This window comes from Salmo salar, chromosome 20 (genome assembly GCF_965601325.2).
Source record: "Salmo salar chromosome 20, fSalSal1, whole genome shotgun sequence".
NCBI lineage: Eukaryota > Metazoa > Chordata > Actinopteri > Salmoniformes > Salmonidae > Salmo > Salmo salar.
The window spans coordinates 54,375,728-54,402,605 of NC_138310.1; the positions used below are offsets into that span (position 1 = coordinate 54,375,728).

Here is a 26,878-nt window from a genome sequence, read left to right on the forward strand (position 1 = left end):
ACATTTTCCACACTTTTCTCAACTGCGTCACCAGTCCCCTCTTCCTCCCCTTCCTCACTTTTTACACACCTCTTTATGACCTCATCACTTTGCTCCTCTCCCTCCAACTTTTCTACACACTCTACCTCCTCACTGGCCTCAGCCTCAACGTCCTTGCCCTCCTCCTCCTCTCCTTTCTTCTTCTCACTCACTTGTCCCTCTTCTCCCTGGTTCTCCTCTTCACCTCCTTCCTCCTCAGCCACACTCTCTCCGTCCTCTCCCCACCCCTCCTCATAATCTTCCTCCTCCTCCTCTTCCTCTCCACTGTCTCTAGTTTTAGCATGCTGGGGGTCTGAGGTAGGGGGGCAGACCCCAGCACTACTGCAGTCCTTGCTGCCTCCGCATGGTGGACAGGAGGGGAGGTGGCGTCCACGAAGGGAGTCCTTGGTTGGAAGAGGAGGATGGTGGCACCCAGAGAGAAAGAGAGGGAAGGCGTGCATAGACAAACACAAAAAGAAAGTAGGGGGGGGACAAAATATTGTGACGAGAAGACACAGGGACCTGAGCAGCATGCAAACCACTCACGCATTCCGTAGGTAGAGGTAATCGAAAGAGAGCAGTCATCTCAACAACAACAAACACAGAGAAGTGTGACAAAATCAGAGGAAGTACACAGTTAAACACATACACACACAGAAAGACCTAAGACCAAAGGGGAGGGGTGATAAAATGAACGACTCAGACGGCAAAGCAATAACAGTGACAGTATGAGGACAAGAGGACCAACAGAAAGAAACAGTGGCAGCCGTGACCATAGCACAGCTCCCACTGACACAGCAGCTACACAACCAGGAAGAGATCGAGACAAGAACCGAAACACGTGTTTAGAGTCACACACACACACACACACACTTATGAGAGTTGATAAATGACAAAGATGTTATGTCTCAATGAATGAATAGGCATACACAGTTTCCCAATGATAGCTTACACTGTCCATCCCTCAAGTGTTGGTTTTGGTTCAAGGCAATCAATCTAGTACACAAGAGCACTTCTACAGTGAGGGAAGAAAGTATTTGATCCCTGCTGATTTTGTACGTTTGCCCACTGACAAAGAAATGATCAGTCTATAATTTTAATGGTAGGTTTATTTGAACAGTGAGAGACAGAATAACAACTAAAAAATCCAGAAAAACGCATGTCAAAAATGTTATACATTGATTTGCATTTTAATGAGGGAAATAAGTATTTGACCCCTCTGCAAAACATGACTTAGTACTTGGTGGCAAAACCCTTGTTGGCAATCACAGAGGTCAGACGTTTCTTGTAGTTGGCCACCAGGTTTGCACACATCTCAGGAGGGATTTTGTCCCACTCCTATTTGCAGATCTTCTCCAAGTCATTAAGGTTTTGAGGCTGACGTTTGGCAACTCGAACCTTCAGCTCCCTCCACAGATTTTCTATGGGATTAAGGTCTGGAGACTGGCTAGGCCACTCCAGGACCTTAATGTGCTTCTTCTTGAGTCACTCCTTTGTTGCCTTGGCCGTGTGTTTTGGGTCATTGTCATGCTAGAATACCCATCCACGATCCATTTTCAATGCCCTGGCTGAGGGAAGGAGGTTCTCACCTAAGATTTGACGGTACATGGCCCCGTCCATCGTCCCTTTGATGCGGTGAAGTTGTCCTGTCCCCTTAGCAGAAAAACACCCCCAAAGCATAATGTTTCCATCTCCATGTTTGACGGTGGGGATGGTGTTCTTCGGGTCATAGGCAGCATTCTTCCTCCTCCAAACACGGCGAGTTGAGTTGATGCCAAAGAGCTCCATTTTGGTCTCATCTGACCACAACACTTCACCCAGTTGTCCTCTGAATCATTCAGATGTTCATTGGCAAACTTCAGATGGGCATGTATATGTGCTTTCTTGAGCAGGGGGACCTTGCGGGCGCTGCAGGATTTCAGTCCTTCACGGCGTAGTGTGTTACCAATTGTTTTCTTGGTGACTATGGTCCCAGCTGCCTTGAGATCATTGACAAGATCCTCCCGTGTAGTTCTGGGCTGATTCCTCACCATTCTCATGATCATTGCAACTCCACGAGGTGAGATCTTGCATGGAGCCCCAGGCCGAGGGAGATTGACAGTTCTTTTGTGTTTCTTCCATTTGCGAATAATTGCACCAACTGTTGTCACCTTCTCACCAAGCTGCTTGGCGATGGTCTTGTAGCCCATTCCAGCCTTGTGTAGGTCTACAATCTTGTCCCTGACATCCTTGGAGAGCTCTTTGTTCTTGGCCATGGTGGAGAGTTTGGAAACTGATTGATTGATTGCTTCTGTGGACAGGTGTCTTTTATACAGGTAACAAGCTGAGATTAGGAGCAGTCCCTTTAAGAGTGTGCTCCTAATCTCAGCTCGTTACTTGTATAAAAGACACCTGGGAGCCAGAAATCTTTCTGATTGAGAGGGGGTCAAATACTTATTTCCCTCATTAAAATGCAAATCAATTTATAACATTTTTGACATGCGTTTTTTTGTTGTTATTCTGTCTCTCACTGTTCAGATAATCCTACCATTAAAATTATAGACTGATCATTTCTTTGTCAGTGGGCAAACGTACAAAATCAGCAGGGGATCAAATACTTTTTTCCCTCACTGTATCTAGGTCTGCATCTTGTGATCTCTCTTCAGACAGATCTGATAGCATAGTCATGAGTTTGAGACGGTTCAATATATCTAAGTGTATAGTTTAAACTACTAGAAAGTCCTACAACGGACATACACCACAGGATTGACAGTGGGATGAAAAGAGAGAAAGCGAGAGACGTAATAGATTGAGGCGCATCAGTAGTGTTGGTGTTACCTGTTGAGGGGTGGGCTCAGGGCTGTGCTCTCCAGACAGGGCTAGGTCCCGTAGCTCTGCTTCTGTCCTCTCCTCTGGTGGGGCCACTCCACTGGCCTCGCTGTCCTGTTAGCCACACAACACACCCAGAGAGGTTTTCTAATGTAATAATGACACGGGCTTGTCTGCACTGGTATCACGGATGGAGTTGAAAGTAGGTGAAAAGTCCCAAGGGGGTTATGCTATAAAATAGACATTTTCAGTAAAATGGTTCACAGTTGAAGGTGAGTGGTAGGTGTGCTATGTAACATTATGAGTATGGTATGTGTTCTGTTATAAGTGTGAAATGACCCCTATTTGATGTTCTTGTGCTGTCTTGTTGTGCATGGTGAAGAAGGTGGTGTACCTCATACTGCAGCCCTCCTCCCAACGCATCCAAGTCCAGGTGCAGGTTCTGTAACAGTCTGGCCGAGCCACGAGGACTCTGCAAACAGCATCACAGTCACACATCTAACTTACAGTGGCTTGCGAAAGTATTCACCCCTCCTGGCATTTTTCCTATTTTGTTGCCTTACAACCTGGATTTAAAATGTATTTTTGGGGGGGGTTGTATCATTTGATTTATACAACATGCCTACCACTTTTAAGATGCAAAATATTTTTTATTGTGAAACAAACAAGAAATAAGACAAGAAAACTTCAGCGTGCATAACTATTCACCCCCCCAAAGTCAATACTTTGAAGAGCCACCTTTTGCAGCAATTACAGCTGCAAGTCTCTTGGGGTATGTCTCTATAAGCTTGGCACATCTAGCCATTGGGATTTTTGCCCATTCTTCAAGGCAAAACTGCTCCAGTTTGATGGGTTCCGCTGGTGTCCTGCAATCTTTAAGTCATAACACAGACTCTCAATTGGACTGAGGTCTGGGCTTTGACTAGGCCATTCCAAGACATTTAAATGTTTCCCCTTAAACAACTCGAGTGTTTTCCCTTAAACAACTCGAGTGCTTTATCAGTATCCTTAGGGTCATTGTCTTGCTGGAAGGTGAACCTCCGTCCCAGTCTCAAATCTCTGGAAGACTGAAACAGGTTTCCCTCAAGAATTTCCCTGTAATTAGCGCCATCCATCATTCCTTCAATACTGTCCAGTTTCCCAATCCCTGACGATGAAAAACATCCCCACAGCACCATGCTTCACTGTGGGGATGGTGTTCTTGGGTTGATGAGAGGTGTTGGGTTTGTACCAGACATTTTTCCTTGATGGCCAAAATGCTACATTTTAGTCTCATCTGACCAGAGTACCTTCTTCCATATGTTTGGGGAGTCTCCCACAAGCCTTTTGGCGAACACCAAACGTGTTTGCTTATTCTTTTCTTTAAGCAATGGCTTATTTCTGGCCACTCTTCCGTAAAGCCCAGCTCTGTGGAGTGTACGGCTTAAAGTGGTCCTATGGACAAATACTCCAATCTCCGCTGTGGAGCTTTGCAGCTGCTTCAGGGTTATCTTTGGTCTCTTTGTTGCCTCTCTGACTAATGCCCTCATTGCCTGGTCCATGAGTTTTGGTGGGCAGCACTCTCTTGGCAGGTTTGTTGTGGTGCCATATTCTTTCCATTTTTGAATAATGGATTTAATGGTGCTCCGTAGGATGTTCAAAGTTTTGGATATTTTTTTATAACCCAACCCTGATCTGTACTTCTCCACAACTTTGTCCCTGATCTGTTTGGAGAGCTCCTTGGTCTACATGGTGCCACTTGCTTGGTGGGGCCCCTTGCTTAGTGGTGTTGCAGACTCTGTGTTACACACAGAACATGTGCATATATACTGAGATCATGTGACACTTAGATTGCACACATGTGGACTTTATTTAACTAATTATGTGACTTCTGAAGGTAATTGGTTGCACCAGATCTTATTTAGGGGCTTCGTAGCAAAGGGGGTGAATATATATGCACGCACCACTTTTCCATATTTATTTCTTAAAAAAAGAAAAATGTATCAAGTAATTTTTTTTATTTCACTTCACCAATTTTGACTATTTTGTGTATGTCCATTACATTAAATCCAAATAAAAATCAGTTTAAATTACAGGTTGTAATGTATACTCCACAAATGAAACACTTTTGTTCTCCAAAAATTCTGCTTCAGTGCCCTGAAAGGGCTGGTATGCACGTTGCCAGTTGAAAGACGTACCGGCTGCTCATCCTCTGAGATGTTACCCTCGTCATCCTCGAACCCAGGCAGAGAGAAAGACACGCGCTCCTCCTGTCGCCCTCCCAGTAAGCTGGACCCCAGGCTTGAGAGAGGACCCTTGGGGGAGGGAGGGAGGAAGTGAAGGAGGAGAGACAGAGAGAAAGAGATAAGTAAAAGGTTAAGGACTCTGAACAGCACACTATAAGCATAAAGGTAATACAGTACATAACTATCATTATTTTTCGTCAAGGTGAAAGCTCTTACCCCAAGGGGACTCTTCAGGGACTCCAGCCCTCCATAGCTGCCCAGGGACCCCCTCAAAGCCGCGCCATCAAGACCCCGTAGTGGAGCAAGGCTCCCCAGGCTCCCCATTGGGGTCTGCAGAGGCCCAAGGGTCAAGCTCAACGGCTGAGAGACAGAGAGAGACACACGTGAACAAATCTGTTGTATAGAGAGTTGCCAGGTTAATAGTAATCATCATGATATTCAAGGATCATGGAGTCAAATTTGGTATACTGCTCCCATCATTCACCTGCTTCTACCAATCCTTCTCCTATGACTATAACAGTTCCTTTACGCTCTGAGCCTGTTTTACTATTGCCTGTCTGTAATCTGTGGTCCTACCTGCCGACTCCCTGCACTGCCCTGCCCTGCGGGATCAGCCATGCTCTCTCCCTTTCCATGTCTCTCGGTTGAGAGGTAAGGGGACATGGGCCCCGGGGAGAGACAGAGAGGGGCCAGGTAGGGGACGAGGCCCTGCTCACTGTCCCTGGCATCAAGTAAGTGAACTCCTGGGATGAACTTTTCCTTCTGCTTGGCTTGGCTTTCTCTTCCCTCATATGTTTCGGTCATCACTGCCCCAGGTGTAGAATGACCACATGAAGGCAATTGGGGTTCAATAGCCTTTCCTTCCTCTACCACCACTTCCAAACAGACCACCTTGTCCCTGAAATCACTACTGCTCTCCCTGCCCTCTTCTGCTGCCTCCCTCCATTCCACCACCTCCTCAGTGACAAAGCCCTCTGCTCCCCCCTCGATACTACCATGACTAACTGCATCAGCTTGGCTCTGTGTGTCATCAGTGGGCCCTAGGCCAAACTCCACTGCCCTGTCCCATTCCTCATCGTATGGCGCTAGCCCCCAAGTCAGTTCGAACCCCCTCCCAGGGGTGTTGGGAGGGTGTGAGGAGGCAGGTGAAGGCTGAGTTTCTGGGACTGGGTCAGAGAAAGCTCTAGAGAAGCCAGGAGAAAGGCCCAGGATCTCTTGGGCGTCCGCTAGGGCCGTACTGCTGCGGACAGACCCACCCAGTGGGGAGAGAGGAGATACAGCCCAGGTGAGAGGAGGGAGGGTGGACAGGTGGGATAGTGGAGCCAAGCTGGGGGGTGCTGTATTAGAGAGGGCATTCAGGGGGGAGAGAGGGGGCTGGGTGGGTGCAGAGGGTCCCTGTAATCCGAGAGTGGCCTTCCCTGTTTCTGTCTGGCTCTCCTTCAATGCAGGACTTTCCCCTTTGTTTACAGACTGTTAAGAAAGGATACACATAGCAAATGGAGAATGACTTAGGACAATGACTTGTTTACAACTCTATTATCACTACGACAATCCCTATATCGGTACAACTGTATCACCTAGCAACTCAGGGCCATGAAGCAACCAAGCATGAGTATATGACTGTCGTGTTGATAACCAAGACAATAATATAATAATGTATTGGTTCAGCCAAGCCACTCTAAAGGCCTCCTCTTTGTACTTTGTTTCCTTTCTACTATTTATAGTATTTTCTGCGACGCCTCAGTGACTATGTGGAATAGCCGTGCTTCTTTGACATTATTTAGAGTTGAAGTTATTTCCAGACCAATAGATCTACACACAACAGCACTGCAGAGTTCTGAGACATCTGTGACTCACTTCATGTGCTTGGTGTATTTCAGAACATAACACCCACTCACTCCTGGTGGTTTCAGGAGCTCTTGGTCTTTCGCCTTCTTCTTTGGCTCTTTGTCTTTTTTCTTCTTCTCCTTCTTCTTAGTGGCGGGGGGCCCGTGGGGCTGTGTGCCGGCTCGTTCGCGCTCCTGTTTTACCAGGCTGCGGTATTGCTCGTCACACGGGTGGTCCCAGGTGGACTGACCCGAGGAGAAGTTGAAGTAGTACACGTCCCCCGACACGTCCTGACTGCGAGAGGAGGGAGAGGAGGGAGTCACTTCAGCACCTCAGAACCCAGAGAAGGGAGAAGAGACCAGTGAACGTTAAAATAACAGTGGCACTAATAGGTGGGATTTGAGAAACCACTTACTGAACTAGGCCAGCTAGGGAGGATCTAGAGAGTAAGAAAGATGTGGAGAAAGCACTTTTCCTTTGACAGGTAGATTGTAGGCGTATATGGTGTCTGGGAATACTGGGCAGTCTACCACTGTTGTTACACAGCTAGGGGCCAGAGATGGAGTCAATGTCAGGTGTCTTCAAACTCAGATCACAGTAAAAAGACTGTGAATCGAGACCTCGACCAAGACACAACTGATCCATGCAAGAGAAGGGTGACATTGTGACTAGTCAGTATGACCAAATCTGTGTTATTTTTGCTTAATGAATCACTATCAAAAAAGTACTGTTAAAAATGTAATAAAAAGTACTGTTTTACTGCAATTAATTGGCGTAGCACAAAAAGCATCCCCCCTCTACAAATATGTTGACCATCCACACACAAATTCACCACACAGGTGAGAATATTTGTGTTCGGTTTCAAATTCACTTGAGTGGATGTTACCGACCGACGCCACCAGGTTCAGACTCCATTTCTGGTATAGTGGCAGACACCTGCCTGCTTACCAGGGTTTCCATTCGGGAGGCAGTGGGGCAACAATGCCCTCCCTGGCCAGCCATAGGAGCTCCGGCTCCTGATTGGGATCAATGCCAATCTCTCGTGCGTACTCGTGGATCTCTGATAGGGGAGGGGAAGAAAGCAGTGAGGAAAATATCCAGCTAACATTACATGACTTCTCACGCAACCAAAATAAGTTAGTGAATGTGTCATGAAGCACAGCATGTCTATGTAAAACAGAGCATTGCTTGGTTTTGAGACGTGCCTATGTGTTTGATGCCCACTACAATAATTTGCACCATGCTTGTGTAGTTCTGTTTCAGCAATGCGGTGTACAGTCTACTGATCTGTCAACTAGAAAGGTTGCCATACTGCCCCTTCTGTATCATTCCTCTCTACCTTGTTGAGAGGGGATATAGTTCTCATCGTAGTCCTCTTCCAGGATCAGCTGGTCTCCAATCTGTAGAGCAGCAGCTGCTGTCATGGTTACTAAGGGGGGGAAATAGTCATGTTGTAGATGCCATTTGAACATTTTAGCTGGGTTGAATTGCATTTGCAAGTAGCGTATGCATCACTACAAACCAAATCCCATATGGGACCTCTATTTGTGTACAGTCCTATGGGCAGTGGTGGAAAAAGCACCCAATTGTCATACTTGAGTAAAAGTAAAGATACCTTAATAGAAAATGACTCAAGTAAAAGTGAAAGTCACCCAGTAAAATAATACTTGAGTAAAAGTATAAAGGTATTTGGTTTTAAATATACTCTTAAGGATCGAACCCTTTTTTCAATTTTCGCCTAAAATGACATACCCAAATCTAACTGCCTGTAGCTCATTTACAAATGAAGCATTTGTGTTTAATAAGTCCGCCAGATCAGAGGCAGTATGGGTGACCAGGGATCTTGATAAGTGTGTGAATTTGGCCATTTTCCAGTCCTGCTAAGCATTCTTTAGGAATGTTGTGAAGTAAAAGTTGTCAAAAATATAAATAGTAAAGTACAGATTACCCAAAAAACGACTTAAGTAGTTGGAGGGCCAGTAGGAGGCACCCTTCCATCTGGTCTAAAAAAATATCCCAATGCCCCAGGGCAATGATTGGGGACATTGCCCTGTGATGGGTGCCGTTTTTCTGATGGGACGTTAAACGGGTGTCCTGACTCTCTGTGGTCACTAAAGATCCCATGGCACTTATCGTAATCGTAGGGGTGTTAACCCCGGTGTCCTGGCTAAATTCCCAATCTGGCCACCTAATCATCCCCCACTCTCCACTGTAACTATTCCCCAGGTCGTTGCTGTAAATGAGAATGTGTTCTCAGTCAACTTACTTGGTAAAATAAGGGTTTAAAATAAATAAATAAATATATATATATATTTAAAACAAAATGTAAGTACTTTACACCAGTGCCTATATGGGTCTATGCTATTATTGGGTTTTGCAAACTCTATCCACGTAACGTTAGCTATAGTAGTTGGGTAGCTAGCTAAGTGAATCTAGTCACAATGAAGAACCCTTTGCCACAGTTAAAGGGGGAAACGTTTTCAAGTGAAAACAAAAGGGGGTAGCGGGAGTTCACATCAATTAGCTAATTTAGCGAGTTAAAACCACAGTATAGTAGTTTTAACTTTGCTTTTTAGCTAGCTAGTACGTGAATGTAGTTGGCTAACGTCAGTTTAGCTACGTAACGAGCTAGTTAGCTACATTAGCTAGTTGGCCGTTTAAATTAGAATAACTAGCTAGATAGCAGGCTAACGTTAAGTTCCCTGACAGATCAAGGCAGGGAGGTGTCATCTCAGAGGAAAACGTCAGCATGCTAACGTTAGCATATTAGCTAGCTATAAAATTAAACTTGGACAAAAAAATTATACGATTTACCTACCTAACTACAAGTTCTTCTCCTGTCCCAGTAAGGGTAAGATCAATCGACTGCGATTATAATCGACATTTTCCCTTACAAATGAGTATAATAGTTGCACTGGGTCTGCTACCTAAACAACCACAACATATCAAAACAGAATCCGCTGATGGAGCTTCCAGGGACGCTTTATTCAGTTTCCGTTCTAACAGCCCTAGCAACCACGTAGACTGCTGCTTCTGCTGCTGCTTCTGCTTCTGTTTCTGCTTTTCAATGAAGATTGACGGCGGTTGACATCCAACATATGTTGCATTACCGCTACATATGTTGTATAAAATCAAAATCAAATTGTATTTGTCACATGCGCCGAATATACAACAGGTGTAAACCTTACAGTGAAATGCTTACTTACAAACTTACAAGAGTTATTAAAGTGAGTATGTGTAGATAATGGGGGGGGGGGGGCAATGCAAATAGTCTGAGTAGCCATTTGATTAGCTGTTCAGGAGTCTTATTGCTTGGCGATAGAAGCTGTTTAGAAGCCTCTTGGACCTAGACATGGTGCTCCGGTACCACTTGCCGTGTGGTAGCAGAGAGAACAGTCTATGACTAGGGTGGCTGGGGTCGTTGACAATTTTTAGGGCCTTCCTCTGACACCGCCTGGTATAGAGGTCCTGGATTGCAGGAAGCGTGGCTGCGGTGATGTACTGGGCCATACGCACTACCCTCTGTAGTGGCTTGTGGTCGGAGGCCAAACAGTTGCCATACCAGGCAGTGATGCAACCCATCAGAATGCTCTCGATGGTGCAGCCGTAAAACCTTATGAGGATCTGAGGACCCATGCTAAATCATTTCAGTCTCCTGAGAGGGAATAGGTTTTGTCGTGGCCTCTACACGACTGTCTTGGTGTGCTTGAACCATGTTAGTTTGTTGGTGATGTGGACGCCAAGGAACTTGAAGCTCTCAACCTGCTCCACGACAGCCCTGTCGATGAGAATGGGGGCGTGCTCGGTCCTCCTTTTCCTGTAGTCTACAATCATCTCCTTTGTCTTGATCACATTGAGGGAGAGGTTGTTGTCCTTGCACCACACAGTCAGGTCACTGATCTCCTCCCGATAGGCTGTCTCATCGTTGTTGGTGATCAGGCCTACCACTGTTGTGTCATCAGCAAACTTAATGATGGTGTTGGAGTCGTGCCTGGCCTTGTAGTCATGAGTGAACAGGGAGTACAGGAGGGGACTGAGCACGCACACCTGAGGGGCAAACCCCTGTTGAGGATCGGCGTGGCGGATGTGTTGTTACCTCCCCTTACCACCTGGGGGCGGCCCGTCATGAAGTCCAGGATCCAGTTGCAGAGGGAGGTGTTTAGTCCCAGGGTTAGGGATGAGTCCTTAGCTTAATGATGAGCTTTGAGGGCACTATGGTGTTGAACGCTGAGCTGTAGTCAATGAATAACATTCTCACATAGTTCCTTTTGTCCAGGTGTGAAAGGGCAGTGTGGAGTGCAATAGAGATTGCATCATCTGTGGATCTGTTGGTGCGGTATGTATAACTCCCTTATACTTTGCTAAAATATATATATATATAAATATATAAATCTATTTAGTCCTACTTCAGGCCAACAGCCTGAAAGGATGGAACACCACCACTTAACACAGCCTGTAATTATTTTGATGTCCCGAGTGGAGCAGCGGTCTAAGGCACTGCATCTCAGTGCTTAAGGCGTCACTACAGACACTCTGGTTCGAATCCAGGCTGTATCAAAACCTGCTGTGATTGGGAGTCCCATAGGGCGTCTGGGTTTGGCTGGAGTAGGCCGTCGTTGTAAATAAGAATTTGTTCTTAACTGACTTGCCTAGTTAAATAAATGTTTGTTTTTTAAGTCTCGCACACCCAAATACCTCTCTGCAGCTGCCACCATAACCTCTATTTTTTGCAGCTTACATTCCATCCCTGCAGTACAGTTGATAACCATTACTATAAATGCCTAAAATCCAATCTTACTGAAACATATATCACTCGATGGTTTATCCCTCTGTACTGGTACAGATCTGCTACTCACAACACTCCTCTCAGGATCCCTACCCTTGACCCATCTTCCTCTACTTTCTTCACTGCCTCAGCATATGACAACTTCTGTACTACTCTAACCCTGGAAACCTCAACCTGCCTCTCTCGCACCAAGCATTTCTGATCCCCAGCCCCATGGGCACCCCTACATTTAATCTAGAGGCGAAAGAAACGCACACCTATTTAGGCGAGGTGCTGGCTAGCGGAGTAGAACACTTGAAAAATTAAAGGAGAGCCGCTCACTCTAGGAGCTGAGATGCAGTCATTTAATAACCTAATATCCAACATTTCGACAGACAAGCTGTCTAACCGATATTAGGTTATTACATTACTACATCTGAGCTCCTAGAGTGTGTGGCGCTCCTTTAATTTTTCACCCCTACAATTAACACATACTGTACCATTACTTTCCCCAGTGCTACACATTCCTTTGTCTCATGCCCTTCTGCACACTTCTCTAACCTAGGAACCTCCCTCCTACACACTGCTGCCACATGCCCATAAGCTTGACACCTGTAACAATGTAATGTAGTTGGCACAAAAGCTTGGACAGGTTAACTTATATATCCTAACATCCCTTTGTCGTCCAGACTCAACATCAAAACTCAAAAGAACAAACAATGACTCTTCTGTTTCTCCACTCACGCCACCCTGTCTGCATCGCACCAAACGACGAGCATCACAAACACCGGAAATCTTCCCCTTCAGTTTGTCAGCTTTCACATTTACCGCTACCCCAGTAATCACTCCTTTCAATGGCGCCCTTTTCTTGAGACCAAAACAATTCAGGTCTTGCCCCCATTCGTTTAACATGGAGTGCCTGCTCCTTCTGACCAGCAGAAACACAAACAATTATCACAAGACCACTTCTGGTTACCCTCAGCAATTCCACAGCACCCAACTCTGTTTTCACCCACCCTGAAACCTGAAATGGATCAGCCAAAAGGCAAGAGTACACTTTTTCCAAAAACGTCACTCCTACTGTCTCAGACTAATCTTTATCCTGACCCTCGGGGCAAGCCTTGGGCTTTGAGAACTTCACCACACCTACCACCTCTGATACTTCGCCCTCATTCACTTCCATTTCTCCTCCTGTCTTCAACTCACTCTGCTTACACTTTCTACCATTCTTCTTTAACAAACCATCTCCCTTTTTCCCACCATTTTTAACCGACTCAAGCTCACCCTCTTCCTCTTCCTCCCTCTCTCTCTTAGTCCTCCTCTGCCTCTCTTTTCCCTCCATTCCTCCACCGTATTCCAAGTATACGTCTCCTTATGATAATACTGCACTTCTCCTGACATACATCTTGTTCTTGCCTTGTCAAGGGACGCCATTTAACCGGATGTCACAATCTCCATACAATCACCACAAACCTATCACTCCACTCCATTTCAACCACGTAGCACCCGCCTACCACTCAGAAATATCGCGGTACTAGTAGATTGGACAACAGTGATGCAGAGGACACCTCTCATTGGGCCTAATCACCACCCCTCAAATTATTTACAGTACTGTAATTTACTAGCTAGTACAGTATAATCCCATTAGCAGGTAATCTTATAGTGTAATATGCTAGTGCTTTCATATTTCCACATTCTCATTGGAAACATGAATGCATTTGGCAGAAAATGTAATAAAACACGAATAAGCTTAGAAAAATACATGTAACCACAATCTATTGGTCAGTCCATGTAACAAATGATTGGTCGGATTTCTGCAATGTAATCAATTACATCAGGGGTTTTTGTATTACCACTGTGATTGGTCCCTGAGCCCATAGTAGTCCATTCGAAAATGTATTTCCTCTTTCTGTAAAACCCAACCTTTATCCAAGTGTTAGTTCAATTCATGCGCCTTGGTTAGAGAGTGAGATAGCGGCAGTGTTACTCTCTTAAACACAGGCCAGATTAGTTACAATTGAAGGCTCTAATTTGCATGCAATTGATACATTATTGCAGTGCCACTTCCACATGACATCAACAACAGTGCAATAAAAATAGGAGCCTTCCGGTATGAGGAGGTGTCAAACAGTTGTCATAAAACGTCTTCTCAATGAAGTGGTTCCTTGACAAATGCATCCTGCTTTGTTGTGGGCAAAGTTATGTTATTGACAGCAACCAAAAGGTATATGCACTCAGTTTAGCCTCCATTAATTTGTCACCAAAATGACTCCTTTTTTTACTGAAGTTACAGTATATTCTGCATTGCAACACTATAGATTGGTTTGTCTTTTCTGAATCCATGAATTGGGGCTTCTTTTTCAATAATAACAATAATATAGTTTAAAAGTATCATCTGATTTCAAAAACATTGTCACAATATCTACTGAAAAAAACAGCGTAGACCAGCATATGCTTGACCAGTTAAGACCAGCTTGACCAGCTAGGCAATGCTGTTCCAACCAACTTGACCAGCATCAGACCAGCACTGACCAGCATGGACCACCATACACCAGCATGGACAAGCTTGAAATGTATGCTGGTCTATGTAGTTTTTCTTTTGCAGTGTATTGCTACATGCAGTATGTTTGGCCCCTAGTGCAACACATGCATCTACCATAAGGTGGCAGCAAATCAATCAGAGAAATCCTCTGCTTTCGCTGCTGAGCAGTGACTATTCATTGGCTTTGCTCCTAATGAAAACCTGAAAGATGCCCCTGTGTGTCATCATCACTTTCCATCATTGCCTAGTTTCTCTGCAAAAAAAAACACCCACCGGCCATTTCTACTGTGAGACCCTCCTATAATTACAGAAGACAAATCAATGAGCTAATTGCTTATAGGCCTTGTTTGTCACGGATCCCCCCGGTACTGCTGCTCATTCTGTTCACCAGTTCCAGAGGTCTACGTCACCGGCTTTCTAGGCTTCCTTATCATCAACCCCGGACTGTCTTGTCTGATTACACACACCTGGTTCCCATTTCCCCTGATAAGTATGTTATATATGGGTCCTCTGTTGTCTTTGTCGGTTATTGTTCCCATGTCTGTTGGTGGTGTGAGTGCCTATGCGTTGGTGCAGCCGTTAAGCTGCGTGCAGTATATATTGTGTATTACGAGTATCGTCCCGTGTCTTTTAACGAGGTTTACCCTCGCCCTTTTGTTTAGCTACAGCCCAGTGTTTTTGTATACGTGTTTGTTTTGGGTGTATTAAAAACCCCTATTGTGTATTCCTGCGCCTGTCTCCAAATCCTTTATACCAGCGTGACATTGTATGTCAAGACAGCAGAGAATTTAGGCATGAATGCCAATCACATTTTCAGAAATATTATGATTATGTAGCTGTCTTTGAATATGTCCTCCATGAACTTGAACGTGAGATGTTATCTACACAGTAGCCTAATCTACACAGTAATTAAATTCTTGGCTTTGCAGTCCTCTGTTGCTATGAGAAATAGATAAAGATCTTGAAATAGCCTAGATCACTCTGATGGAATAAAAGCCTCACACCCAGTTGGCATGACTGGTTCAGTTTGTGTGGTAGATGTTTATTTGTTTAATGCCTGTAAAAAAAAAAATTGGCGTTAATGTTAACCCTCCACTGGTATTTTCAGCATATCCCTGATCTAGTATCGGCCAAATCTGAAGGTCAATGACTGATGGTCAATGTCACGGTTGTGTAAGATCTGTGGCAAAGTTTGCCGAATTGTTTCCAAAATGGAGAGATGGCATCTACATTCTTAGAAAAAAAGGTTCCCAAAGGGTTCTTCAGCTTTCCCCATAGTAGAACCATTTTGGGTTCCATGTAGAACCCTCTGTAAAAAAAAGGGTTCTACATGGAACCCAAAAGGGTTCTTCAAAGGATTCTCCTAAGGTTTTAGATAGCAAAAACAATTCGAACAGTATATGAATTTTGCATTGCTGTATTTTGGCCCCTGAATTGGGCACTGCTTTATCTTTATTTTCTGTACTAAGTATTGTGTAGGTGGTTTGGCCGAGGTCCTAGGTGAATGCCCCCTAATTCCCGGCAGTGATAGGCACTAGTACACAAACACGGGCCTTGGAACTTAAATAACAACATCTACACAGCTAAATAAACAGCATCTCTTGCTTATAAATGTAAGTTCTTGCATCTCGAGTACTCAGACTTCAAGGAATTGAAAAAATCAGATTGATTTAAAAAAAAAAATGCATAAATTCAAATCAAATGTATGGGTCACGTGCCAAATACTACAGGTGTAGACTTTACAGTGAAATGCTTACTTACGAGCCCATTCCCAACAATGCAGTGTTAAAAAGTAAGACAATTATTTGCACAAAAAAAAGGAAATAGTAACACAAACTTTAAATAACGAGGCTATATACACAAGGAGTACCAGTACTGAGTCAATGTGCAGGGGTATGAGGTAGTTGAGGTCATTGAGGTAATACAGTATGTACATGTAGATATGGGTAAAAGTGATTAGGCAATCAGGGTAGCAGCAGCAGCTTATGTGAAGAGTGTGAAAGTGTCTCTGTGTGTGTATGTGTGTGGCATAAATATGCATGTGTGTGTTGCGTGTGTATGTTGGAGTGACGGTGTAGTATGTGTGGGTAGAGTCTAGGGAGTGTGCATAGAACCAGTGCAAGAGTGTTGTAAAGAAAGGTCAAAAAAAAATAGCAAGAAGGACGATTTTGTGTTGAACGGCATCTGAAGGAGATAATAGTTGGACCCACTGATTCACAACCATAAATTCCACACAAAGAAGATATCAGTTCAGGATACAGAGAACTCCACTGTGAGTCGTTGGAACCGAGGTTGCTCTGGTCGTGTCCTTATTTACATTATTTATATTTCACAGATATGTGTTACCAAATGCTGGCCTGGTTCAGTCTTCCTACAGTGGCTTGTGAAAGTATTCACCCCCCTTGTCATTTTTCCTATTTTGTTGCTTTACAACCTGGAATTAAAATATATTGTGGGGGGATTTGTATCATTTGATTTACACGACATGCTTACCACTTTGAAGATGCAAAATATTTTTTATTGTCAAACAAACAAGAAATAAGACAAAACAAAAGCATGCATAACTATTCACCCCCCCCCCCCCCCCCCCCCCCCCAAAGTGAATACTTTGTAGAGCCACCTTTTGCAGCAATTACAGCTGCAAGTCTCTTGGGGTATGTTTCTTTCTGCTTGGCACATCTAGCCACTGGGATTTTTGCCCATTCTTCAAGGCAAAACTGCTCCAGCTCCTTCAAGTTGGATTGTTTCCGCTGGTGTACAGCAATCTTTAAGTCATACCACAGATTCTCAATTGGATTGAGGTCTGGGCTTTGACTAGGCCATTCCAATACATTTGTATGTATCCCCTTAAACCACTCGACTGTTGCTTTAGCAGTATGCTTAGGATCATTGTCCTGCTGGAAGGTGAACCTCCGTCCCAGTCTCAAATCTCTGGAAGACAAACAGTTTTCCTCAAGAAAAAACCTGTATTTAGCGCCATCCATCATTCCTTCAATTCTGACCAGTTTCCCAGTCCCTGCCGATGAAAAACATCCCCACAGCATGATGCTGCCACCACCATGCTTCACTGTGGGGATGGTATTCTTGGGGTGATGAGAGGTGCTGGGTTTAGCGTTTTCCTTGATGGCCAAAAAGCTCAATTTTAGCCTCATCTGACCAGAGTACTTTCTTCCATATGTTTGAGGAGTCTCCCACATGCCTTTTGGCGAACACCAAAACTGTTTGCTTATTTTTTTCTTTAAGCAATAGCTTATTTCTTGCCACTCTTCTGTAAAGCCCAGCTCTGTGGAGTGTAAGGCTTAAAGTGGTGCTATGGACAGCTACTCCAATCTCCGCTGTGGAGCTTTGCAGCTCCTTCAGGGTTATTTTTGGTCTCTTTGTTGCCTCTCTGATAAATGCTCTCCTTGCCTGGTCTATGAGTTTTGGTGGGTAGCCCTCTCTTGGCAGGTTTGTTGTGGTACCATATTCTTTCCATTTTTGAATAATGGATTTAATGGTGCTCTGTGGGATGTTCAAAGTTTCAGATATTTTTTTATAACCCATCCCTGATCTGTACTTCTCCACAACTTTGTCCCTGACCTGTTTGGAGAGCTCCTTGGGTCTTCATGGTGCCGCTTCCTTTGTGGTGCCCCTTTCTTAGTGGTGTTGCAGACTCTGAGGCCTTTCAGAACAGGTGTATATATACTGAGATCATGTGACACTTAGATTGCACACAGGTGGACTTTATTTAGCTAATTATGTGACTTCTGAAGGTAATTGGTTGCACCAGATCTTATTTAGGGGCTTCATAGCAAAGGGGTGAATACATATGCACGCACCACTTTTCTGTTGGTTTTTTTTCCGAATTTTTTGAAACAAGTCATTTTTAAACAAGTCATTCTATTTAAATTACAGGTTGTAATGCAACAAAATAGGAAAAACACCAAGGGGGATGAATACTTTTGCAAGGCACTGTATGTGACCGTTGTATGTGACCGTATCTCATCCTAAAGTCTCCTTATCGCCAACACCCATCTGGGAAAAAACTGGTTGAATCAACATTATTTCCACATAATTTCAACCCCAAAATCCAATGTGATGACATTAAATCAAAGTGGAAAACTGATTGATCACCAACGTATGGGAATTTTGTCTTTTTTTCACCCAACTTTTAACCCAAATTCAATGGCATGGTGACTTTTTTTGTTGATTTCACGTTAACTTCACATCAGTTGACAACTCAACCAAATGTAAATCAAAACTAGACGTTGAACTGATGTCTGTGCCCAGTGGGGATCCTACCATTCAAGAGGTTATTCAAGTGCAGGGTGGATACAACTTCTGTTGCTTTGCTTCTGTTATTTCTACATGTTGGTAAACTTATAGGGAAAAGGGGAATTCAAATCTCTTCTGAAGTCGAAGACGTCACCTGGTCTCCAACAGATGCGTGGTTGCAATGCTACTTGTCACAGTGGAGATCAATCAGTAAAAAGTGAGGGAGGGGGTCACCATTCAGCCATATGTTCAGTTTTAGTGGGAAAACCTTCCCTGCTGGTTCTGAGCAATGCTCAATCATAGGGACAGCTGGATGGACCAGATCAAACAACTTGACCTTCGAACTCAGGCCAACATCTGATGAAGCGGTGATTGGCTAACTAAATATTTATAGCATATGGCAATTTTACCCCATGTGCTGTAGTCCGACAGTGGAAATACCTCTAACAGTGTTACCTTGTCATTTGTCACTGTGCTTATAGTTGCTCTTACGGATGTCACTTCTAATAGAATGTAATAATTATATTCTACTAACTTGTTCTAAGCCTGCTATCATAAATTACCTAGCTGAATAATTGTGGCAGTAAATGCATAGGTTACTTAAATAAAGTCTTATGGCCCTGTAATCTCGACGGCAACCTCTGTCAGGATAAATGTGGTGCAATGATAGCAGTTTCAAAGGTTGTTAAGATAACGCTCATTCAATGGACATCCATGCCTTGTTTATCTGGCCCGCACAGCTTATACGGAGTAGAATGTTTGCTGTGATAGTCTACCATCAATGCCAATAAAAGGTTGGTCCTCGTGCTCAGCTAAAGCCAGCTCAGTGCCCTAGGATAGTGAACTGACTGTGGGCTTCTGCAGACCACTAGTACAAGTTCAAAGTTGATTTGTCGTATGCACAGGATACACATACTGTAGTATACACACAGTCCAATGAAACGCTTACTTGCAGGTTCCCGCTCGATAATGCGACAACAATAAGAAATAGTAAAAAATCGGAATAAAAAAAAAAAAAAACTAAATGAGCTCAGTAGAAATACAGGAGCAAACAAAGTAATAATTCACGCAAAAATAGACATTAAAAAAGTAAAGTCGAGTGGGAAGATGTTCACCCTACCCACCGTCTCCATCTTACATCTAATACAAAGCCAGTTCAGTTTGCATTGTTGTCCATAGGCATATGAAGCCGCATAAGATGTGTGTTACATGAATGGATTGAAAAAAGAGGTGTGATGGGTTAGTCTTATAAAGCTTAATGTACAAAAAAGATACATCACTGATATATGACCATGCAATACTTGTTGTACTTCTGACTGAGTGATGATGAAAGGAATGTCTCAAGCTATTCGTAGTTATTGCAAGAGATTCTGAAGGGTTAGGTTTGTATAGGCTGAGATTCTAAACGGTTAGGTTTGTACAGGCTGAGGTTATAAACGGTTAGGTTTGTACAGGCTGAGATCCTAAACGGTTAGGTTTGTATAGGCTGAGATTCTAAACGGTTAGGTTTGTACAGGCTGAGATTCTATGGGTTAGGTTTGTATAGGCTGAGATTCTAAACGGTTAGGTTGGTACAGGCTGAGATTCTAAACGGTTAGGTTTGTATAGGCTGAGATTCTAAACGGTTAGGTTTGTATAGGCTGAGATTCTAAACGGTTAGGTTTGTATAGGCTGAGCTTCTAAACGGTTAGGTTTGTATTGGCTGAGGTTATAAACGGTTAGGTTTGTATAGGCTGAGGTTATAAACGGTTAGGTTTGTATAGGCTGAGGTTATAAACGGTTAGGTTTGTATAGGCTGAGATTCTAAACAGTTAGGTTTGTACAGGCTGAGATTCTAAACGGTTAGGTTTGTACAGGCTGAGATTATAAACGGTTAGATTTCTATAGGCTGAGCTTCTAAACGGTTAGGTTTGTATTGGCTGAGGTTATAAACGGTTAGGTTTGTATAGGCTGAGGTTATAAACGGTTAGGTTTGTATAAGCTTAGGTTATAAACGGTTAGGTTTGTATAGGCTGAGGTTAAACGGTTAGGTTTGTATAGGCTGAGGTTATAAGCAGTTAGGTTTGTATAGGCTGAGATTGTAGGGGTTAGGTTTGTATAGGCTGAGGTTATAAACGGTTAGGTTTGTATAGGCTGAGGTTATAAACGTTTAGGTTTGTATAGGCTGAGGTTATAAACGGTTAGGTTTGTATAGGCTGAGATTATAAACGGTTAGGTTTGTATAGGCTTAGGTTATAAACGGTTAGGTTTGTATAGGCTGAGGTTATAAACGGTTAGGTTTGTATATGCTACTAAGGATCCCACTGGGCACAGAAGTCAGTTCAATGTCTATTTTTTAAATACATTTAGTTATGTTGTCAGCTAATTTTAATTCAATGTGAAATCAACAAAAAATGTCACCATGACATTTGATTTAGGTTAAACATTGGGTGAAAAAAATATGAAATTCCCTTACATTGATGACTGCAAATCCAATCAGTTTCCCACATTGAATCAATGTCATCAAATAGATTTTTGGGGTTGAAATTATATGCAAACAACATTGATTCAACCAGTTTTTGGGCAGTGGGAAGATTTTGATACTAATATTGTTATTTCCTATTTTATTTCATCTCATATCAGGTAACAAATGGTAAAACAGTCCAAGGCCCAGTTTCCTAGGTGGAGTCATGCAGGCTGGGTCAGGTGACAAGACAGGAGACAGGCCCCATCAGCCACTCTGTCTTCAACCACTCATAAAGCTCAATGGGGTTTCAGTGACCAACAGGGGGGAGTGATCCAGGAAGAATAGATTAAACGAGGGAGAAGTGGGGGTAAAAGAGGACACGGGGGAATGAGTGTGAAAATATGCATAAAAAAAGAAGAAATGCGAACAGGAAATAGGGCATCTGAATAGGCTGAGAAAGAATAGATGTTCAGTAGAATAACAATACAGAGGTTGGGAAGGAAACACATTCAAATACACCACAGGAGCTGTGTGATACAGAGTGTGATATGAGTCATTACATGCAGAAGAAAGTCATCTCACTGATTTTGTGGGGCACAATGGGTGCTGAGAGCCACAATTGTCAAAGGAAGTGTAATTCCATGCAACTCAACAATTACAATGTGTTGAAATTAGGACTGTCAGAGTTAATCAAATAACTCTAGTTCATTTTAGTGCAAAACAGTTTTTTTATTGTGATTAATCGTATTGTCTGAAAGCGTTCAAAATACACTGAAAATATCCAAAGTACATCAATACAGCTAAAACAATCAGAACAAGGTGATGTCAAAACAAGTTGACATTGAGGTTAAAGAAATTATACTTTGTCAATGTACCTAATTTTGATAACCGTTACTTTGGACAAAATCAAGACGTCAATATTCTTGTAATGCTTTTTGTATAAATTTTTTTTCATAAATTACAGTTCAATTTGAGCAAATTCTGAATTTGCGATGAATCATGATGAATCACAGCAAATCCTGCGATTAACTCAATTATTTTCTTATCATTTGACAGCCCTGGTTGAAATACATTGCATATTGCATGAGGAGCTGTGCTGTAGTTGCCATCTCTCTATCAAGCTATGAATTGTTTTGAGGGAAATAGTGAGATGACATCCCACTGGGCACAGACATCATGTCACGGGCTGGCTCAAGAAAGCAGGAGAGGTAGAGTCAGGCGCAGGAGACAGAGAATTCTTGACCACACTTCTTTATTCCAGAAAGTAGATATGGTCGCCAAAAAATAGGGACGCAGCCCAAAAAATAGGGACGCAATACTTCTGCGGTGGTGAACACAAAGAAACCAACCACAGGCAGAGGAAAACCAGCACACGTTCTTCAATCACACAAAACGGACAAGAAACATAATCACGCACAAACACAGACATCCTACACATAACCCCCCCCTACTAATAACTAACCCAAAACAGGTGCGTGCCTACCTAGACCTAACCAACAGAAAGTGAAACAAAAAAGGATCGATGGCAGCTAGTAGGCCGGCGACGACGACCGCCGAGCCCCGCCCGGCCGAGGAGGGGCGCCACCATCCGTCAGTGTCGTGACAGTACTCCCCCCCTGACGCGCGGCTCCCGCAGCGCGCCGACGCCGGCCTCGAGGACGCCCGGAGGGCGAGGCGCAGGGCGATCCGGATGGAGGCTGTGAAACTCCCGGATGAGCGCTGGGTCCAACCGGACTGTGTACACCGGGGGCCCCCCGATGTCCAGGGGGGGTGGAGGGACCTCCCATACCTAATTTTCCTGCAGCGGACCAGCTACCACCGGCCTGAGGAGAGACACATGAAACGAGGGGTTAATACGATAATAAGAAGGAAGTTGTAATCTGTAACACACCTCGTTTATTCTCCTCAGGACTTTAAATGGCCCCACAAACCGCGGACCCAGCTTCCGGCAGGGCAGGCGGAGGGGCAGGTTCCGGGTCGAGAGCCAGACTCTCTCCCCTGGGGTGAACACGGGGGCCTCGCTGCGGTGCCGGTCAGCGCTCGCCTTTTGTCGCTCCCTGGCTCGTTCCAGGGATTCCTGCACAGCGTCCCAGGTCTCCCTTGAGCGCTGAACCCATTCCTCCACCGCAGGGGCCTCCGTCTGGCTCTGATGCCATGGCCCCAGGACCGGCTGATAACCCAACACACATTGGAATGTTGGTAGAGGAGTGGCGCAAAGAGTTCTGAGCCATTTCGGCCCATGGCACGAACCTTGCCCACTCCCCTGGCCGGTCCTGGCAGTAGGACTGCAGAAACCTGCCCACCTCCTGGGTTACCCTTTCTACCTGCCCATTACTTTCGGGGTGAAACCCCGAGGTCAAACTGACCGAAACACCCAGTCGCTCCATAAACGCCCGCCACACTCGGGATGTGAACTGGGGGCCTCGATCTGAGACGATATCCTCGGGCACCCCGTAGTGCCGGAAGACGTGGGTGAATAAGGCTTCCGCGGTCTGCAGGGCCGTAGGAAGACCGGGAAACGGAAGCAGACGGCAGGACTTAGAGAACCGGTCCACAACGACCAGGATCGTAGTGTTGCCCTGAGACGGCGGGAGATCGGTCAGGAAATCCACCGCCAGGTGGGACCATGGTCGTTGTGGAACCGGGAGGGGCTGTAATTTCCCTCTAGGCAGGTGCCTGGGATCCTTACTCTGAGCGCACACCGAACAGGAGGAGACATAGTGCCTCACGTCCCTCACCAAGGTGGGCCACCAGTATCTCCCACTAAGACCACACACTGTCCGCTCAACCCCTGGGTGACCCGAGGAGGGAAGCGTGTGAGCCCACCGAATCAGACGATCGCGAACACCGAGCGGAACGTACTTACGACCCACTGGACACTGCGGAGGAGTAGGCTCCGTCCGTAACGCCTGCTCGATGTCCGCGTCCACCTCCCAGACCACCGGTGCCACCAGGCAGGAGGCTGGAAGTATGGGAGTGGGATCGGTGGACCGTTCCTCGGCGTCATGGAGACGAGACAGTGCGTCGGCCTTAGTGTTCCGGCAACCTGGGATATACGAGATGTTAAACTGAAATCTAGTAAAGAACATCGCCCACCTGGCTTGACGCGGGTTCAGTCTCCTCGCCGCCCGGATGTACTCCAGATTGTGGTGGTCAGTCCAGATGAGAAAAGGGTGACGCGCCCCCTCAAGCCAATGTCTCCACACCTTCAGGGCTCTGACCACAGCCAACAACTCCCTGTCCCCCACATCATAGTTACGCTCCGCCGGACTCAACTTCCTAGAGAAGAAGGCGCAGGGGCGGAGCTTGGGGGGGCGCCCGAGCGCTGGGACAGCACGGCTCCTACCCCAGCCTCTGACGCATCCACCTCCACTATGAAGGGCAAAGAGGGGTCCGGGTGCGCCAGCACCGGAGCGTCGGTGAACAAAACCTTCAGACGACTAAAGGCCCTGTCCGCCTCCGCGGACCACCGCAACCGCACCGGGCCCCCCTTTATCAGTGAGGTAATGGGAGCCGCCACCTGCCCAAAGCCCCGGATTAACCTCCGGTAGTAATTGGCAAATCCCAAAAACCGCTGCACCTCCTTCACCGTGGTGGGAGTCGGCCAATTACGCACGGCTGATATGCGGTCACATTCCATCACTACCCCTGATGTGGAAATGCGATACCCCAAGAAAGAGATGGCTGGTTTGGAAAACTCACATTTCTCAGCCTTGACGTATAGGTCATGCTCCATCAGTCGCCCAAGCACTCTACGCACCAGAGACACATGCTCGGCGCGTGTAGCAGAGTAGACCAGAATGTCATCGATGTATACCACTACACCCTGACCGAGCAGGTCCCGGAGAATCTCATCCACAAAGGATTGGAAGACTGCGGGAGCATTCTTTAACCCATACGGCATGACGAGGTACTCATAATGGCCAGATGTGGTACTAAATGTCGTTTTCCACTCGTCCCCTCCTCGGATACGCACCAGATTATATGCACTCCTGAGATCCAATTTCGTGAAGAAGCGCGCCCCGTGAAATGACTCTATCACCGAGGCGATGAGAGGTAGTGGGTAACTGACTAACTAACCTTTTGGAAGAAGCTAGCTAGCTAACGAAGAACAACAAAGAATATCTAGTTAACAGAAGAAAAGAAAGAGAAAATCAGGACAGAAGAAAAAGGATATCAAAGTGAAACAGTTCTCTAAAGACACAAGAGACAATAATACAAGAAACAACACTTCTGTAGCTTGTCAACTATGTGTCTGTCTATCCCTGTTCTCTCCTCTCTGCACAGGCCATACAAACGCTTCACACCGCGTGGCTGCTGCCACTCTAACCTGGTGGTCCCAGCGCGCACGACCCACGTGGAGTTCCAGGTCTCCGGCAGCCTCTGGAACTGCCGGTCTGCAGCCAACAAGGCTGAGTTCATCTCAGCCTATGCTACCCTCCAGTCCCTAGACTTCCTGGCGCTGACGGAAACATGGATTACCACAGATAACACTGCTACTCCTACTGCTCTCTCTTCGTCTGCCCACGTGTTCTCGCATACCCCTAGAGCATCGAGCCAGCGGGGTGGTGGCACTGGAATCCTCATCTCTCCCAAGTGGACATTCTCTCTTTCTCCCCTGACCCATCTGTCTATCTCCTCATTTGAATTCCATGCTGTCACAGTTACCAGCCCTTTCAAGCTTAACATCCTTATCATTTATCGCCCTCCAGGTTCCCTTGGAGAGTTCATCAATGAGCTTGACGCCTTGATAAGTTCCTTTCCTGAGGATGGCTCACCTCTCACAGTTCTGGGTGACTTTAACCTCCCCACGTCTACCTTTGACTCATTCCTCTCTGCCTCCTTCTTTCCACTCCTCTCCTCTTTTGACCTCACCCTCTCACCTTCCCCCCCTACTCACAAGGCAGGCAATATGCTTGACCTCATCTTTACTAGATGCTGTTCTTCCACTAATCTCATTGCAACTCCCCTCCAAATCTCCGACCACTACCTTGTATCCTTTTCCCTCTTGCTCTCATCCAACACTTCTCACTCTGCCCCTACTCGGATGGTATTGCGCCGTCCCAACCTTCGCTCTCTCTCTCCCGCTACTCTCTCCTCTTCCATCCTATCATCTCTTCCCTCTGCTCAAACCTTCTCCAACCTATCTCCTGATTCTGCCTCCTCAACCCTCCTCTCCTCCCTTTCTGCATCCTTTGATTTTCTCTGTCCCCTATCCTCCAGGCCGGCTCGGTCCTCCCCTCCTGCTCCGTGGCTCGACGACTCACTACGAGCTCACAGAACAGGGCTCCGGGCAGCTGAGCGGAAATGGAGGAAAACTCGCCTCCCTGCGGACCTGGCATCCTTTCATTCCCTCCTCTCTACATTCTCCTCTTCTGTCTCTGCTGCTAAAGCCACTTTCTACCACTCTAAATTCCAAGCATCTGCCTCTAACCCTAGGAAGCTCTTTGCTACCTTCTCCTCCCTCCTGAATCCTCCTCCCCTCCCCCCCCCCCCTCCTCCCTCTCTGCGGATGACTTCGTCAACCATTTTGAAAAGAAGGTTGACGATATCCGATCCTCGTTTGCTTAGTCAAACGACACCGCTGGTCCTGCTCACACTGCCCTACCCTGTGCTTTGACCTCTTTCTCCCCTCTCTCTCCAGATGAAATCTCGCGTCTTGTGACGGCCGGCCGCCCAACAACCTGCCCACTTGACCCTATCCCCTCCTCTCTTCTCCAGACCATTTCCGGAGACCTTCTCCCCTACCTCACCTCGCTCATCAACTCATCCTTGACCGCTGGCTACGTCCCTTCCGTCTTCAAGAGAGCGAGAGTTGCACCCCTTCTGAAAAAACCTACACTCGATCCCTCCGATGTCAACAACTACAGACCAGTATCCCTTCTTTCTTTTCTCTCCAAAACTCTTGAACGTGCCGTCCTTGGCCAGCTCTCCTGCTATCTCTCTCAGAATGACCTTCTTGATCCTAATCAGTCAGGTTTCAAGACTGGGCA

At 45.6% G+C, this 26,878-nt stretch overlaps 1 protein-coding gene across 3 annotated transcripts in view; it reads right to left on the minus strand.

Annotated features, from left to right (window-relative positions):
* Nucleotides 1–9,930, minus strand: part of cep164 (centrosomal protein 164) — a 40,018-nt gene extending 30,088 nt beyond the window's left edge. For 2 of the 3 annotated variants that reach the window (XM_082966525.1, XM_082966524.1), the window contains exons 1-8: nt 9,697–9,929; nt 8,218–8,307; nt 7,827–7,938; nt 6,950–7,172; nt 5,268–5,411; nt 5,004–5,120; nt 3,221–3,298; nt 2,836–2,940 (exon numbers count right to left, since the gene is read on the minus strand). In XM_082966525.1, the coding sequence (XP_082822651.1) occupies nt 2,836–2,940; nt 3,221–3,298; nt 5,004–5,120; nt 5,268–5,411; nt 6,950–7,172; nt 7,827–7,938; nt 8,218–8,302 (864 nt within the window). In that variant the 5' untranslated portion in view covers nt 8,303–8,307; nt 9,697–9,929. Of the gene's footprint in view, nt 1–2,835; nt 2,941–3,220; nt 3,299–5,003; nt 5,121–5,267; nt 5,412–6,949; nt 7,210–7,826; nt 7,939–8,217; nt 8,308–9,696 lie in introns of all 3 variants that reach the window. The other variant, XM_082966526.1, reaches the window with a different exon arrangement.
* Nucleotides 9,931–26,878: the final 16,948 nt, after the last annotated feature.